Source organism: Megascapheus bottae, chromosome 1 (genome assembly GCF_031878675.1).
Source record: "Megascapheus bottae isolate mThoBot1 chromosome 1, mThoBot2.hap1, whole genome shotgun sequence".
In the NCBI taxonomy this organism is placed as follows: Eukaryota; Metazoa; Chordata; class Mammalia; order Rodentia; family Geomyidae; genus Megascapheus; species Megascapheus bottae.
The window spans coordinates 64,236,265-64,254,330 of NC_143509.1; the positions used below are offsets into that span (position 1 = coordinate 64,236,265).

At 40.7% G+C, this 18,066-nt stretch overlaps 1 protein-coding gene across 3 annotated transcripts in view; it reads left to right on the forward strand.

Moving 5' to 3' along the window:
* The first annotated feature begins 1,083 nt into the window (after window positions 1–1,083).
* The window catches only part of Drd3 (dopamine receptor D3), a 48,631-nt gene continuing 31,648 nt past the window's right edge, over window positions 1,084–18,066 (forward strand). For 2 of the 3 annotated variants that reach the window (XM_090332321.1, XM_090332323.1), the window contains exon 1: window positions 10,331–10,600. In XM_090332321.1, coding sequence (XP_090188447.1) covers window positions 10,331–10,600 — 270 coding nt within the window. Of the gene's footprint in view, window positions 1,146–10,296; window positions 10,601–18,066 lie in introns of those variants that run through there. The other variant, XM_090332317.1, reaches the window with a different exon arrangement.

The window sequence follows — 18,066 nt, forward strand, 5'->3', positions numbered from 1 at the left end:
CAACAAAAGAACAGGGAGTAATTAGGATAGGTTGTGTAGATGCGGTCTTTCTTTTGACATTGCCCTTGGTTGTATCTCACTTTGGTCTATTCAAAAGCAAGGCTAAAGGAAAGAGAGAGGGTGGAGGAGGGAGGGAGAGAGAGAGAGAGAGAGAGAGAGAGAGAGAGAGAGAGAGAGAGAGAGAGAGAGAGAGAGAGAGAGAGAGGGAGAGAGAGAGAGAGGAGAGTGAGAGGGAAGGAGGGAGGAAGGGAGGGAGGGGGGAGGGAGGAAGGGAGGGAGGGAGGGGGAGGGAGGAAGGAAGGGAGAGAGAGGGAGAGAGGGGGAGTTTACAGATGAGAAGTAAAATGAACTGGAAAAGCATAAATTTTCTTGAAAGCAAGAAATAGTGCTAAATAAGCACTTAATATTTTTACTTCATCTTTACTCCATGCCTCAGTTTTTCTTCCACTATATTACCTTTAACTTTCTTTTTTTTCCAGACAAGCATACACCTCCGAGTTCAATTATTCTGTCAATTGTGTTTTTAATTGTCCTGATTTCCATTAACTGTGGTATCCATTTGTTGATCTCTTCCTTCTTCTGAACCAATCATCTTTACACCCACCAAGAGCTGAAAAGGCAATTAAACTGAGGATGGTGAGCGTTATTCAAGAGATATCAAAGCAGAAAGGTAAAGGGAGTCGAAATACTGAGATTAAAAGAGAGAACTGATGGAAAAAATATACATGTACTAAAAAGCACAGTGCTGAGGCAGATAGGGACACAGAGGGAAAGGAGAGCCAGGTAGAAAACGGATCCTGTTTGTGCCTGCCTACTTTATCTCTCTTTCAGGACCAAGGACAGAGATGCTGAACAGCTGACCCAAACAACATTAGTAGGGTCCCTCCCAAATCCTCTAGGGAAAACGGATGCATTGGAAAGCAGCAATGAAACATGCAGTAAGGTCTCATAGGGAAGCTGGAAGAGTGGCTCACAAGTAATTCTACCTCAGAGGCAAAAACAGGTGATTTTCTTTCTATTCATTTCTGTAGTTATAGTCCAGGAAAAGACAAAGTTTGCTTTGCTTGGGTATATCTGCTGGATATGGCTGCAGGAGCTGAGGTGCTAAACTGTACAATCTCCAGAAATCACAAGAAGTTTTCAGGGTAAGTCATTTGTCTTTTCATTTCTAATTTAGGGTATTGCATATTATTTTCCTGGCTAGCTTGGAATTCTTTAGTTCTCTAAGAATAAGTATTAAAACTCCACGGCATTTGTATTTGAAAACCTGACACCCCGAGGAAATAGTTTTTTTCTTTTCTTAAATGATTGGATAGTAGAAATCTGTTCTGTTTTTTCCCCTCTCCATCCTCAAAACATGTCCTTGTGGGCTCTAGAAGCAATATCGAGACAGAAATAAAAGATAGAAAATAAAAAGCTATAATTATTCCTGGGATTTGTATGGAAATTGATTGTATTCATCTTAAGGGTTTTGCTTAATTGTAAGGGTCTGTTACTTCAAACTCCCCAGTTCAACACTCTGGTAATCCAGGGCTGAGGGTTTGGAGAGGCACTGCTTTCAATGGCCTATTTAAAGTCAGACTATTTCTAAGTCAGAATCCAATTATTCCCAGCAGAGATATGCAATACTTGAGATGATGATTGTGTATGTTTTCTTCAAGATGGTATATGATTCTGAGGGCATTGTTGTAGTTTAATTGTGGGACTTCCATTACTTACTGTAGCTTATTGGGTCAACAGAAGTTATTGCAATTAGGCATTTATTCCAGCTCAGTCATTTACTATAATCAAATGCCATCAAAATGCATGCACAAATAATAATGCAGCCACAGCAAAGTGTAACTTGGATTCTAAACTTAGTCTGCATTCCTGTTTGCACTTTACAGGTGAAATGCTTTGCTTACTAGTGCTGAAAGGTCAGTAAGATGTCTGTCCTTGGGTAAGAGTTAAGGATTTGGCCTCAGCATCTTTCGTAGCCCTCCTCCCCTCCACCCCCCCTCCCCGCAAAAAGGAAAACCAATGTAAGAGTCGTGCTTGGTCACTTTTTATTTGTAACTGAATATTTCTGGGTGCTGAGGTGGGGGATAAAGTAGAATATTTCTAAAGGACTGAAGTGAGAAAGGATGTTGAACAAGGAAAACATAGATAAGTACCCAAAGAGAAAGCTTTAATGTGCATTAAAACAAATATCAAATCGGTTCTATCTAATATCAAATTGGGCTTATCAAATTCCTCCATTTTATCTTTGATTAGAATGACAGTAGGCTCAACCCTTAAAGATTGGCAAGCATGATAAGGGGACTCTGTTTTCCTGGTCAGGTTTAATGAAGGAAAAACCTCTATTATCTTAGCTACTAGATTTCAGTAACTAGCTACAGCTTTTTATATTTTTGCCATTTGCTAGCATCAATGTACCCCAAATGTATAAATATGCTATGCATTTCAATGCACCTATTAATCTTTTTAGAAAACTCAACTAGACAGCAATTTGCAAGAATATAGTGCCATAGAAATGCTAAAGCCTTCTTCTAAAATTAATGATAATATAACTCCCACTGGCTGTATTGAGCAGTGAGCACCTGCATTGATTTCAACAAGCCTGGTAAAGTGATATTCTGATGAGGCAAGATCTCAAAATTGGTTCCCATCTCAAATTTGTCTGCCACATCCCAATAGCACAGGAACACAGAATATGAGCTCTAGTCTCAAACAGATCTTGGATTGAGTCAATTCCATCATTTACTGATTTATGACCGCAGCAAGACACTTTCTCTATGACTCATTTTCTTCATGTGCAAAAAAAATGAGGATAAAAAAAGCACCTGGCTTCTCCATCAGGTTGTTGTAAGCTTTAAATATGCTTTAAAAATGTTAGCTATTGTAATTACAAATTTTCTTAGGCAATTTAGCAAGTCCGAACTCAAGCTCAGACCAAAAAATAGCTCTGGAGAGGGGAGTCCAGGAACCGACTGAGTAAAAGACAATCAAGAGTCAGGGTCTGTGATATGGGAGATATAACATGGAAACTGCTGCCTTGATGTATTATTCTGAGTTGAGGAAAATCCATCTTAGCATCAACTTCCACCAGTATAGACACATCAAATAAACTGTGAGTTTGGGATTTTGGAAGACTTGAGATCAAAGTTGGCTCAAATCAGCCTCTCTGACATTAATGGGCTTCATCTCTCACTGTCTCTAGTTTTTCGTGGTATTTTTTTACCTTCTTATAAATGATCTTTAAGTAGTTGTACAAAGGAGTTGCCATTTAACAAAGCCGTATATGAATGGAATGTGTCATGATCCAAGTGATCCCTTTCGATATTCTCACCTGTCCTTCCTGTACTCACCCTTCCCCCACTCTTCTTAATTTTGTAGGACATATAATGGACTCTTGACTGCATTCCCCCCTTCTCTTCTTCATTCCTCTATCCTTTTTCCCTTGACCCTACCTCGTCCCTTTCAAGTATTTGCTTCCTAGTGTTTTATTTTGCTGAACTTTTACTTTGCATTTCTAAGGAATTAAACTATTGGAGGTCTCCCTTGAAGCTACTGTATTTGAGTTAACATATTTGTATATGCTTTCATACTACCAGCAAATTTACTTACAAGTTTGTATGATAAATCTTGCTTCCACATATAAGGGAAAATGTGCATTGTTTGTCTCTCTGAGACTGACTAACTTCATTTAATATAATTTTTTCAGGTCTATCATTTAGTCCATTTTTAAAGAGGTATCATCCAAACACCAGTGGCTCAGCTTCTTGGAGAGCTGAGATCTAAAGACTGAAGATCAAGTCGTTGGACATGGTGGCCCGTAATCCTAGCTATTCAGGGGGCTGAGATTTGAGGATCAAGGTTCAAAGCCAGTCTGGGCACAGAAGAACCTGAAACTCATATCTCCAATTAACCTCTAGAAAATAGGAAGTGAGGCTTGGTTCCAGGGTAGGGAAATAGCCTCGAGCTGAAGAGCTCAGGGAGAGTGCCCAGGCTGAGTTCAAACCCCATGACTCACAAAAAAAAAAAAAAAATTTGAAAGTCAAAGCCAGCCTAGACAGGAAAGGCTATGAGATTCTCATTTCCAATTAACCACCAAACAGCCCTGTAGTGGAGCTATGGCTCAAGTGATAGAGCACTAGCTTTTACAAAAATTACTAAGAAACAGTGTCTAGGCCCTGAGTTCAAGTTCCAATACACACACACACACACACACACACACACACACACACACACACACAATATCAATCCCTTCCTTAGGAGGGTTCTCATACTAAAATGAGATAATACATATGAAGCACTTATGCTGATATGAAAAGTAAATTGGTTGTTTTCAGAAGGAGATAGAAGACTCTCTATCTCTATATCTCTCTCTCTCTAAACACACACACACACACACACACATATGCAAGGCCTCAATACAAGAGTTCTACCACTTGAGTCATGCCCGCAGACCTTTTCCTTGAGTTTTCTTTTAGTTTTATCTATTTTTTAATTTTGCCCAGTCCATCTTGATGCTCACAATGCTTCTGTCCCCATCTCCCACATAGCTGAGATGGTAGATGTGTGCCACCATGCCCAAATGAAAACCTTCCATATCTTAATGACTGTCTATCCACGATACAAGTTGCTCACAGATGTCTCAGGCAGGCATTCACCCGGCACTGTGAAACAGCAGCAAAGGAGAACATATGTTGTAGCGAATGGTAGGATAGCTTAATCACCCTGGCTCACTGCCTTTTAAACTGAATCACAGGGCTTGGAGCACAGCTCCAGTTGTCGAACTGTGGCTTGCCTTGCAAGCGTAAGGCTTTGAGTTCAAATCCCTGTACTGCCAAAAAGGAAAACGCAGGAGATAAACTACTCCCTTGAAGACATTCTAGAGCATGCTGTGAACACCAAGATAAGCCAATACTTTCATTTTAACCTCCTTCAAATTTGTAAATAATGTTATATGCAATGCATCTGAAGAGAGCAAAAGCAGCCATGACCCTCTAGTCCCTGTCCTCCCCACTGCTTTCTACCCTCACAACTCCCAGTGTTCTTTGCTCCTAATTTCCAAGTCTATTAGGCAGTCTGAAATTTTGCTAGATCTTTGCACTCATACTTTCCAGTTCAAAGCTACCATATTCCATGTGTTATATACTACATCTTACATGATTTTTTTCCAATCCTGGAATTGAACTCAGGCCCCAGACACTGTCCCTGAGCTTCTTTTGCTCAAGGCTAGCACTCTACCACTAGCGCCACAACGCCACCTGTGACTTTTTCTATTTATGTGGTATTGAGGAATTGAACCCAGGGCTTGCTTCATGCATGCTAGGCAAGCACTCTACCACTGAGCCACATTCCCAGTCCCTTACATGATTTTTGTGTGTGTGTGGGTTATGGGGCTTGAACTCAGCCTGGGCACTGTCCCTGAGCTCATTAGCTCAAGGCTTATCATTGAGCCAAGCCTCACTTCCCATTTTCTAGAGGGTAATTGAAAATAAGAGTTGCAGGTCCTTTTGTGCCTGCTCTGGCTTTGATCCTCAGACCTCAGCCTCCTGAGTAGCCAGGATTACAGGCGTGAGTCTCTGTGCTTGGCTCCTTACATAATTCTTAATGGGTAAAGAAATGTTATCCTCCCGGCCCCCAGTGGAACTTCAGAAATGTTGTCATGTTGTTTGTTACTGCTTGAGGAAAACAGGTATGCTACTAGCACCTGCTGTAAACATCCCACAATACACAGGAAAGACCCTCCTTCTTCAAAAAAAAAAAAGCATCCAGCCCAATGTGTCAGTAATATCAAAACTTAACATATATAATTTCATTTAATCTTCACATTAACCCTACTGAGTGGCAATATCTTATCCTCATTTTTCTGATGATTATATCATTATGAATTACTTAGATAATGGTTATTGAGTTAATAAAATTCTTTAATCTCTTGGCTTCAAGACTACTGAGACCGGTTTGCTATCTGTTCGCACCTCCATCAGAAGAAAAAAAAAGAAAAGAAAAGAAATAGCAGCCTAGCTCTGTTATATAAGCAAATCTGATGTTAAAAGAATCTATGCAGGGGGAAAAAAATTGAAATAATTAGCTGAGAGGCTGGAAGCATTGTAACATCTCACTAATCTCTACTTTCATCTCCCACGCCCACAACCCACCAAGAACTTCCTGGACAACCACAATTTACTCACCTGCTGCAATAAAGAATCTAAGACTTGAGACAGTACAGTATATTAAAAAAAAAGGAATTTTGAAATCCATGTAGCTGTGATTCTAACATCAAGCTCAGATTTGATTTTCAGAGTTGAGGATTTCCCTTTTCAGAATTAGCCATTGACATTAAGCACACTAAGCTATACTGTTTTTAAGTAGCTGTCAAACCTTCTGGCAGATACAACGTCTAGCAACATGCAACAAACACACCAGGGTATTATGCTTTCGCTCTCACTTGACCGGTGAGATGAGGCTAAGACATCATTAGCCAGCTGCAAGCTCCAGGAGAGAATTATTCTGACCATTTCCTTCCAAGGTGGCCCAGCTGTGAAAAGAAAGGTGTTCTGGGCCTAAGCCTGCCTGGAAGGGAGAAATATCCTTGAACAATCAGAACACATTGTATTTTTCCAAAAGCTCTTGGCAACCGTAATGCTATCTCCAGGGTAGCGGCTGCCCTTCTCCAAATAATGAGAAAATTATAATTATTATCGAGAATTATTATTATGTTTTAAAATATATTGACTGCAAACAATGTGCCAAGATAAAGAACATTTTTAAGCGATTCTCTGAATTCATTCCAACTTGGTCACCCCTTTCCAATCACTGGTTCATTTTAACACTTGTTTCCAGGCTGAAATTTTTCCAATGAGGTACAAAATTATAGCTGTAACAAAGGGTGATTGAGCATGAATGTGGTTGACCCAGCTTATTTGCATATATGAAAATGAAACTTGTTGAAATTGTCTTAAGAATGGTGAGAAGGAGTTGGAAGAGTGAGAGGGGGTGAGCCTGGCCATGATGTGTTTTATACACATATGTGGAAAGTCACAATAAATTTTACAAATAATGTGTACTAATATAACTGTAGCCAAGTTTAGGCTAACTTGATACAAGGAAAGCTGCATCACGACTGAGAACAAATCTTGACCACCAAGCTGGCTTTCTAAATTCTGCTAGGACTTCAAGCAAGAGTTCTGATGGGGATCCAGATGTACCATGTCTATTATCATTATTATTATCAGTAATTGATTAAATACATTTTTAACCCTTACTCTTCCAAAAATAGGAATCTGTAACAATCTAGAGGGATAGTTGTAAAGTTCAAGTTGGGAACTCTTAGAAATTTCATGAAAGTATGAGTATATCTGTCTGGCTTTGGGACTCCCGTCCTTTCCTCTCCCCACCTCTGCTGCCTGAAACTTTTTCTCTGAGCCCCAACCAAGGGTTGCCATACAGGCCCAGAAGCCCTGCCATACACATACAGTTTACCCTCTGAGTGATAGGTTTAGAGTGAGGCCTGCAGTGCCCTGGAAACAGGCTCCCATCCATTGCGCAGAGCATTCTATGATCTTGGCACTGTAGCCTAGGAGAGATTATGGCCTCTTTGCAGGTTTACTTTTGGATACTTGGAAGGATAAGGCCAGCAGAGGCTATCTTAGTTCATTTAGATAGCCATAACAAAATGCCATCAACTAAATAGCTTATAAACAACAAAAGAATGTTTCTTATATTTCCTGAGGTTTGAAGTTCCAAAGCCAAGTACCAGAAGAACTGGTCTGGTTCATACAAGGCTATCATCATGTTGTATTCTCACATGGGAGATGAGACTATCTAACCCTTATCATCTCCTATAAGAGCACTTATTTCAAAGGCCTCCTGAAGGCTCTGCTTCCTCATTACTATCACCTTAGGGGTTAAGATTTCAACAGACAGGTTTTTAGGGGACCCAAATATTGCAATGACAGTAGAGTGCCAGAGTTGGGCTCTAGATAGCACAGAGCCAGACTTAAATGTCATTCTGCCTGGGTTTGAAAGCCATGCTGTCAAGTACAGAATTTAAGTCTTTCCCCAGCCTGTGTGTTGATACACTGCTACCCCCAGAACATGGACGTTTTCTTCAGCAATGGTAACTGAGGTGTCTCATAGATACATGCAAACCTGGCTCTGAGAAGCCAGAGCACTTTCCATTGAACCCTACAGACCCCCATCACCAGCGTGGATGTGGGTCCAGTGCCCTTCCCACTAAATCCCAAACTTCCATAGTTCCACAGTTGGTTCGATAGCAGTAACATGACTTTCAGCTTTCAAAGAACTAGAAGATTTGTTTGCTACTTGTCTCTCACTAATAAGCTGTAAGTCTTAAGGTATGTCACTCACTCGGTAGATGTCATGTGGAAAATGAACTAGGCAACTTACAGGCAAAGATGAGAGTGGAAAACAAAGGAAGAGGTGCCATTGGCCAAAAAGAAATGTACTCATTACCTGACTTACAAAATGACAACCTCTCTGTACAACACCTTAGGAACCGAATTATATTTTTAAAACTGTTACTCAGGGTAGGAGAATGTTGAAAGGAATGAAACTGACCAACATGTAATGCATGCATACTGCTTGTAAATTGGCAACCCCTTTGTACAACCATTTAAAGATAATAAAAAATAACACCTTAAAAAAGGTGCTCATTGCTCTGGGTCTTAATTTCCCTGTTTGAAAAGCAAGGCATTTGGACTGGGTAAGAAACTTGTGACTCACTGGCCCATGAATATGGCATTTGGGTTTAGAGGAAAGCCACATTAAAAAGCTTAAACATTTTTAATTGATAGCCAATCTTTTAAAATTAGGAAGTGTTAAGTAAATTCCACACATGAAACTTCCCTAAATATAAAAATTATTCTTTTAAGTATAAGGAATTCTTGGGACTAAACTATAAGGCTTCCAAAGCAAACATTTCTTCAGTAGACAGCAATCTTTTTGCTAAATGAATAAACTATAGCTGAAGTCTGTTTAACTTTTGATGATTTATTGTGCTTTTGCCCTTTATGTATACAAGGACCAGAAATGCTGGATGTTTCAATATGCTAAAGAAATACTATAGCTCTTGGAGGTGGGTGGAGGGAAATGGGGACAAAAACATGAGAAGGGATAGCACTGTATGTGAAGTAATGCACCTTCTATCTGGCAAATATAATGTAACCCTTCTATTAATTACAATAAAAATATATTTAAAAAAGAAAAAAACTATTCTATAAGAACTCAATACTTGGAGATCTGTTCTTCCAAACCCATCACACCTATTTATATAAGGTATAAGGGAAAATGGGAAGCCAGGCACTGGTTGGTCATGTCTTTAATCCTAGCTACTCAAGAAGATGAGATGTGAGGATGACAGTTCAAACCTAGTCCAGGCAGGAAAGACTGTGAAACCCTTATTTCCAATTAATGATCAAAAAAGCCGGAAGTAGAGCTTTAGCTCAAGACTTTGGTAGAGTGATAGCCTTGATGAAAAATCTCAGAGGCCGTGCCCAGGTACTAAGTTCAAGCCTCAGGACAGGAGAGAAAAGGGGGAAGGGGAGGGTGGAGAGAGACTGAAGAAAGTCTAGAAAGGCAACTGGAAATTGGGGAAAGGAAAATGCAGCAATAGGTATAGGAGGAAAAGAAGTAGACTGATAAGTAGAGAAAAGCTAATACAATATTTGTGCAGTGTTTCAGATGTCATGCAAAGCTTTCCAAATCGTGCCTATATAATAAATCATTCATTTAATGCTCAAGGAGAATGTCTGGCTTGAGGGCCATTTAAGGCCCAAGAAACCATCTGATGCCTGACAAGGCAGACACATTTCCTTCTCACACACTGCCTGTGGCTGTTGACCCTTATTCTCCAGTTTTCTAGGGAAGGAACTAGAATGCAGAGGGGTAGGGTAATGTGCATAAGTCCCAGAGCTGGGAAGCTGCAAGGCTAGGAGTCTCAACTTGCAGGTGCTACCTGCACTCACAGTCCATGTACAAGTTCCTCAGTGGCCCTGCACAGGGCCATCTACCTCATCCTTTCTGCTCTGCCATGGCTCCTCTTGGTATTCAGCCCTGCTAGCTTTCCTCCTGCCCCTTTCCCATGCCAGCCCTTGCTGCCACCCCCCATGCTTGCACCACATTCTCAGCAGGCACCTACCCAGGCTTCTCTGTTCTGTTTATGCTGCATCACTAGTTCTCACAAGAGGACCTGGTACAGAGGTACTCGATCATATGTGCCCACACGATTCATGAAAGTATGCATCAAGGAGTCTGATGTCACCAGCATCGTTTTCTGTTTGCTTGTAGAAACTCCTGGGAGTCAAACCCGTCCTTCTGGACCATGGCACCTCTGAGCCAACTAAGTGGCCACATCAATTCCACCTGTGGGGCAGAGAACTCCACGGGCACCAACCGAACCCGTACACATGCCTACTACGCTCTGTCCTACTGTGCACTCATCCTGGCCATCATCTTTGGCAATGGCCTGGTGTGTGTGGCTGTGCTGAGAGAGAGGGTCCTGCAGACAACGACCAACTATCTCGTGGTGAGCCTGGCTGTGGCAGACTTGCTAGTTGCCACCTTGGTGATGCCATGGGTGGTATATCTGGAGGTGAGTGGGCTTCAGGAATGGGTTGCTCCGAAGCTCCTAGTTTTCAGGACTTCAGCTACTCCCTGAGAACTGGGGAAGAAAGGTGAATTCCTGTCAGTCACTCTTCCTATCATGAGAGAGCTAACACTGTGAAAGGCAACCACCATTTACCCACATCAGAGCCAGGGAGCTGGGGAGGATTCTCTTCTGTGTGTCTAGTGATGGACTCTTCCTAGAAATACTGTTTGTGACAGTCCTGTCTTGGTGATGAAGGGGTGAGGGAAGAAATTCAGTGCATACCTTTATGCATTGGGTCAAGATATTTGGGGTGAGCATGTACAGAAGGATTTAGGGCAGAGGGTAAAGGGTAAGAAAATATATATATATATACCAAAGACCTGGAATTTGGCCTACTGGTAAGAGTGCTTACCTAGCATGCACCTAGACCCGGGTTCGACTCCTTGATACCACATACATAGAAAAAGCCAGAAGTAGCACTGTGGCTCAAATGGCAGAGTTCTAGCCTTGAGAAAACCTAAGGATAGTGGTCAGGCCCTGAGTTCAAGCCCTAGGACTGTAAAATATATATATGTATATTTATGTATATATACTTATATATATACATACATATGCCAAAATAAATGTATATTTATATATCAAAATAAATATATATGTATTTATACTAAATAAACATATATATATCAAAATAAAAAACCCTCTTAGTACTTTAATCAATAAAAGATAGAAAGAATGGCTTCCAAATCAATCAGATTTCTCTTGCTAGATCTGTTGCCCTCCCTCTCAGCTCTTTTCTCCTAGGGACTGCTTCCCCATAGACTATGCTACTAAAAGAACAGATAAAACCTTCAAATCTCAATTTTGCATGCCTCCATTAATAGTATATAGCCTTTACTATGCAGATAATGCCACAGACCCTGGAGAATTCTTCCTGGGAGAAATATTTCTTAAATTTGGAAGTATTTTCATTTGAAAGTGCAAACTAGAGTCAGGAGGTGATCAAGACAAAACATCCGTTTGCTAACAAGGAAATAAGGGTGCCTACAGCTGCTCAAAAGCAGATTATTACCGAGAAAACATGCAATTATTACAGAGATTTTTTAAGCACCTTAATATGCTATTAATATTTCTCCTCTGTACTGTCATTCTAAAGAGATAACCAATGAAGGATCAAAATGATGCTATAATTAAGAGAAATTAAGATTCATCAAATTAATATTTCAGTTAATATTAATAGTGAAGGTGACAGTTAATTAAGTATGACATATCATGGGAGAGCAAAAAACCTTGCATACAGACTGCCTGCGCCAGCACCCCTATTAAAGAATGGCTGAGAACTAAAATTAGATTTATGATCTCAAAAAGGGCACACAAAGGAAAGAAATAAATACAGAACAAAAATGAAATGAAGAAAAACAGAGAGTTCAATTGAGCTGGATCTAAAGTTAAAGAAAGACTGGGGGAGCATAGGAGAGAGGAGAGGGGAGAATATATATTTATTCTTCCCAGTTAGGAAAATTTTGATGGTGAAGGATCTTGTAATTATCTTGACTTTTCTGTCACCCAGTTAGGCTGAGTCACGCTTGAAGTCTTTGATCTTCTTGTTCTGTAATCCAAACACACAAGCTGGCACATGTGTGTGCTAAAGAAATATTGACAGAGGAATGCTTGCAAGAAATCTGATCTGGAACATATGTACTATATATGCAGTTCCTGTTTATACCATATGAATTTACATTCATTCATACAGGCAGACGTTGTGGAGAGGGGAGATGAACTATTCATTATTTTCTATTTGATAATCACGGAAAAGATACTTGAAACATGTGTTATTTCTGTTCAAGAGTGAGGAACCTTAGGTACTTCCAGCCAGTGTGGAAAAGAGAGGGGGGGGGAAGAGGGAGAGAGAGGAGAGGAGGAGGGGAAAGGGAGAGAGAGGGGAGGGGGGGGAGAGGGAGAGAGAGTCGGACATGGTGGTACACAACGTTACTCCCAGTACTCTGGGAGTCAGAGGCAAAGAATCATATGTTCAAGTCTCACTTGGGTAAGCAGCAAGACTCTGACTCAAAAAAGGAAAGGAATAGAGAAAGGAGGAGACCGGAGGGGAGGGAAGGAAAGGGCAAGAGAGAGCGAGAGAGAGAAGGAAAGAGAAAGAAAAAGAAGAAATCTAGTATGGGTTGGTCAAGGATTCTTATCACCAATTGATAAGCAATGTCTCTTCCATTTAAACGTAAGAAATGGTTTGAAATTCTTTCCTCAGTAACACTAATCACACGTCAAATGCTTGCTGGTACTTTGTGGCTTGTGGCTCCCATCTTGGGTGATGAAGAAAGAGAGCATCACAGACATTCTTTTTTTTCATATATTTTTTATTGTAATTAATAGAAGGGTTACATGATATTTGCCAGATAGATGGTGCATTAATTCCCATACACTGATCCCCTTTCTCATGTCTTGGTCCCCATTTCCCTCCCCTCCCCACCCCTCATCTTGTTTTCCCCCCTTCCCTATCCAATTTCAAATAACCAAATACAAATATATCCGATATATCAGGTAACAAAGTGAGATACTGTAACAATATGAGATAACCAAGGGACAGCAAAAGAGATGAGAGATAACATAGCACCTTAAGGACAACAATCATTCATTATATGGTTTATGTTTCTATATCCTAGAGGTCCTTTCATTTAGCGTCCTACTATATGGCCTTTTGTATCAAGGTTTTGCTCTATTGCAAATCTCTGCTAGGAGAGCCCAAGATTTCTACTGATTATGACAAATGAGGGAAACCATTGAGCCTAAGTTCCTTTGAGTCTGGCTTACTTCACTTAATATGATCTTTCTAAGTCTTTCCATTTCCTAACAAATGGGGCAATGTCATTCTTTCTGACAGCAGCATAGAATTCCATTGTGTACAAATACCACATCTTGTTGATCCACTCATCAACTGAGGGACATCTAGGTTGGTTCCATATCACAGACATTCTTAAGACAGCACTGCTCTCCCTGCTCTGAGCTATTCGTTGCTCTTTCCGGATTTATTCCTCCTTCCCTCTGCATGCCCGGACATGGGCTTCCTCATGTCTAAGTTCCTCATCTATTGGTGGTTTCTATCTCTCAAATTTGAAACATTTCTCCGGAAGGGAGGGACCAGCCCAGTCCTAGACAGCATCACCCCCTCCTCTATTGTAGCTGCTGTCAAAACCAAGAACATGGTCAAACAACTCAGCAAATCGCACTTAAAGACTGCAGTTTGAGGCCAGCTCTGCCAGAAAAGTTTGAGAGAGAGTTTTTTTTATCTCCAAGTAACCAACAAAAAGCCAGCTGTAGCATAAGTAGTAGAGCACTAGCCTTGAACAAAACTACCCAAGCAAGAGTATGAGACCCCAAGTTCAAGGCCCAATACTGGCACAAAAAGAAAAGACCTGAAGGAGCAGTCTCTTGATTGGGAATTGGCTTTGGGAGGACCTCTCTCTTGCCTTACCAATTTGCTTCAGTCAATGACAAAATCTAGCCATCATTTCCTTCTACAGTCAAAGATCTGTCTTGATAAAAGATCAGAAGAGACTTGAGGCAATCTTATTCATCAACAATCAGTATGAGGTGTTTGTAGCTCAGAGAACCAGGTCTTCTATCCTGATCAGTCTATACTTTCCTGAGTCTTCAGTATTCTGTTCTTACTCAGAGGCAGAGGAGATTTTAAAAAAGAACACTCTAGGCCTTCCATTATAAGGATTATAGGCTTGTCGCAGAGATGGTCCAGTTTGAGCAACTGCTCTAGTAATTACTTGTCTATATGAAAATGAACAGGGCACAGTGTTGACCATAGAGCTATGGGCTCAGGAGACTGCAGGAAGATGGCTTGCATGGAAAAAGAATACTATTAATAGGAGCTAAACAACTTCATCAGGCCCATACTCTCATTTATTTTGATTGGAATGCGTCCATCTTCTTTGAAGGAAAATTGGCTCATTTTGCCAGACACTAATATGTATGAGTTAGGAATGTTTGAACTACAAATGTTGGAAAACTTGGTTAGCTGTGATTTAAACAAATAGGAGAGTTCTCCCTTCACCAGAATTCTGTTGCTATTGATTTAGCTGTCTATGGTATTATTAGGGACCAATTTTCCTTTTTTGCCAGTCCTTTGCTTGAATTCAGCGCCTGATCTTTGTCCCTGAGCCTTTCTATGCTTAAGACCAGTGCTCTACCACTTGAGCCACAGCACCACTTCTGTCTTTTTCAAGTCCTTTATTGGAGATGAGTCTTGTGGAGAGAGAGAGAGAGAGAGAGAGAGAGAGAGAGAGAGAGAGAGAGAGAGAGAGAGAGAGAGAGAGAGAGAGAGAGAGAGACTGAGAGGAGTTTCACTGGTATGGCTGGGCTTGAGGCATTTCTGTCATGGATCTCAGTCTAACTGGTCAGAAGTGAATTATGAAACCTAGTTTATCTGAAAAAAAAAGAAAATGATAACAATATTTAGATTTTATTAAACAAGAAAATATGGGAGTTAGGAATTGCTGTCATGTAATGCCTCCGTTGGAATTCACTGGTTTGAATGGTCATTTATTAGAATGACTCCGAAACAGGAGTTCGAAGACCTGAAAGTGAGTGAATAAAATGGAAATGACACAAACATTTCCCTGAGGGAGTACTTTGAAAACTGAAAATTATGGTCTATACATATCTCCATTTAGACATAACTAATTGTACACTAAAAAGCCTCAACCCCAATTTGCTTAAATGGTAAACAATGAATTAACTCTCCCACTGAAAACTTTAGAAAGTTCTGGGATAACACAGGCTACAGGTGCATTGGGATCAGCTCCGTTTTCCTGCAGTTCTCTCAGCTTTGCCACCGTCAGTATATTAACTTTATCCACAAGTAAAGAGCTAAGCCATAGGCCTCTCATGTTTACATCATGCTAATCAAACAAAAGGGAAAATCCATGCTTCAGAATTTCTAGAAGTCTCCAGTACTTGCTAATCACCAGTTACAAAAAAAAAGTGGCTTGGCCAAAATAATGCTAGGGAGAAAATATTAAAAGAAAACAAATTTTGGGAGGAATGTAAATTAGTGCAGCCACTATGGAAACCAGGCTCCTTAAGAAATAAAAATAAATAAATAAACTGACATATGACACCGCTATTCCACTCCTAGGCACATATCCAAAAGAATGTAAGTTAGCATATACTGAGGAAACCTCCACAGCCATGTTTAGCACCATTGACAATCACCAAACTATGTAATTAGCCCAGCTGCCCAAAAAGCACTAGATGGATAAAAAAATAGTGATGGATACACATGGAATATTATTCATATATAAAAGAAGAAAAAAATGATGATGTTTGTTGGAAAATGGATGGATGTGAAGTGAAACAAGCCAGACTCAGAAAAACAATTACAACATTTTCTCTCATATGTGAAACTTAAATTAAAAAAAAAAAGACATAAGAGGGGGATGAAAAAGAGCCCAGTTTGATGTGGTAGGAAGGGAAAAATAGGCTGGGAGCTGATTTTCATAGAATTATATTGTATGCACATTTGACAAGCCTCAGGACCAGCAAAAAAGAAAGAGACAGAGACAGAGACAGAGAGACAGCGACAGAGAGAGACAGAGACAGAGAGACAGAGACAGAGAGAGACAGAGACAGAGAGACAGAGACAGAGAGAGACAGAGACTGAGACAGAGAGACAGAGAGAGGGAGGGAGAGAGGGAGAGAGAGTCGGACATGGTGGTACACAACGTTACTCCCAGTACTCTGGGAAGGAAGAAAGGAAGAAAGGAAGGAAGGAAGGAAGGAAGGAAGGAAGGAAGGAAGGAAGGAAGGAAGAAGAAGGGAGGGGAAAGAAAGAAAGAAAGAAAGAAAGAAAGAAAGAAAGAAAGAAAGAAAGAAAGAAAGAAAGAAGAAAGAAAGAAAAAAGAAGTAATCTAGGGAGTAAATATGAGCAAAGTATATTGTATGCATGTATAAAAATAGCACAATAGGGACCGGGAGTTTGGCCTAGTGGTTAAAGTGCTTGCCTAGCATGCATGAAGACCCGGGTTTGATTCCTCGGTACCACCTACATAGAAAAAAGCCGGAAGTGGTGCTGAGGCTCAAGTGGTAGAGCTCTAGCCTTGAGAAAGTCCAAGGACAGTGCTCAGGCCCTGAGCCCAAGCCCAGGACTGGCAAAAAAAAAAATAGCACAATAAAGCCTCTCTATTTGAACAATTAATATACATCATAAAAATCAAAGTGATTAGCAAGACAAAAAAAGATTAAGTGAGATATCAGTGGCTCACTCCTGTAATTCTAGCCTTTTAGGAAGCAAAGATCAGTAAGATGATAGTTTGAGGATAGCTATGCCACACAAGCCAGATCCTTTCTCAACTAATAACTTAGTCCATGAGTGAGCATTTATTATTCTGAGCCAAATGGGAGGTTAAGATCAGGAGGATAACAGTTCTAGGCCAGCTTCAGCTTTTTCTCAAGAGAAAAGGCTAAGCATGGTGAGCTATTCCTCTCTTTCCCACTAGTACAAATGCCTGAAATAGATCAGTCTCTGTCCACACATACACATGCAGAAAGCAAAAACAATCAGCACATGCTGGGCAAGGAAGCTCACGCCTATAATCCTAGCTACTTAGGATGCAGAGATGGGGAGGGTGAGTTATAGTTAAGGGATGCCCAGACAATTACTGGGTCTGGTGGCCTATGCCTGTCATGCTAGTAACAAGGGGATACAGAAATAGGAGGATGGCAGCCAGAGACAATAAAACTCTACCTTGAAAATAACCAGTGTAAAAAGAACTGGAGGCATGGCTCAAGTGGTAGAGCACCTACCTGGCAAGCACAAAGTCTTAAGTTGAGACCCGACTACCACCACCACCGCCACCACTCCCCAAAAATGTTTTACATAGGGTATATATTCTTCTCATGAAACACATCAGCACCTCAAGAATTAGTGGAATCCAGAAACTTGAGAAGAAGGCCCAAGGCAGGCTATATGAACCACAGTCAGCACTCATGGGTCTTACTGTCATCTTACTCAGACACACAGGACCTGAACTTGAGCCACAACACAGGGACTTGCAGAGGTCAGCCACTGAGCCTCTTCACTGTTCTGTGTCCTCAGTCCTAGCAGAGAAGTTGAAACAAAACCATGCAGACCACTTCTCAAGCTGTATTTCAAAGCACCCCGGTCTGGCTGCTCTTCAATTCAATGTGTGACATTCATTGGAAAACTGTTTTTTATGCCATATACAAGAGTTCTAGCTCATGTTTCCTCTCAAGTTTTTAATTTCCTGCTTTCCAGACTGCAGTCTGTGAGGAGATTCCTCTTCAGGCACAGCTATCCCATTTTGTTCCACTTGGCTAAACACCTTTTGTGGTGATTAATGCTCTTATACCAGGACAGAGAGGAAAAAAACAGCAAGGGAAACATATGAAATACAGACAAGTCCCCAGCTTAGTTAAACTTATAGGCT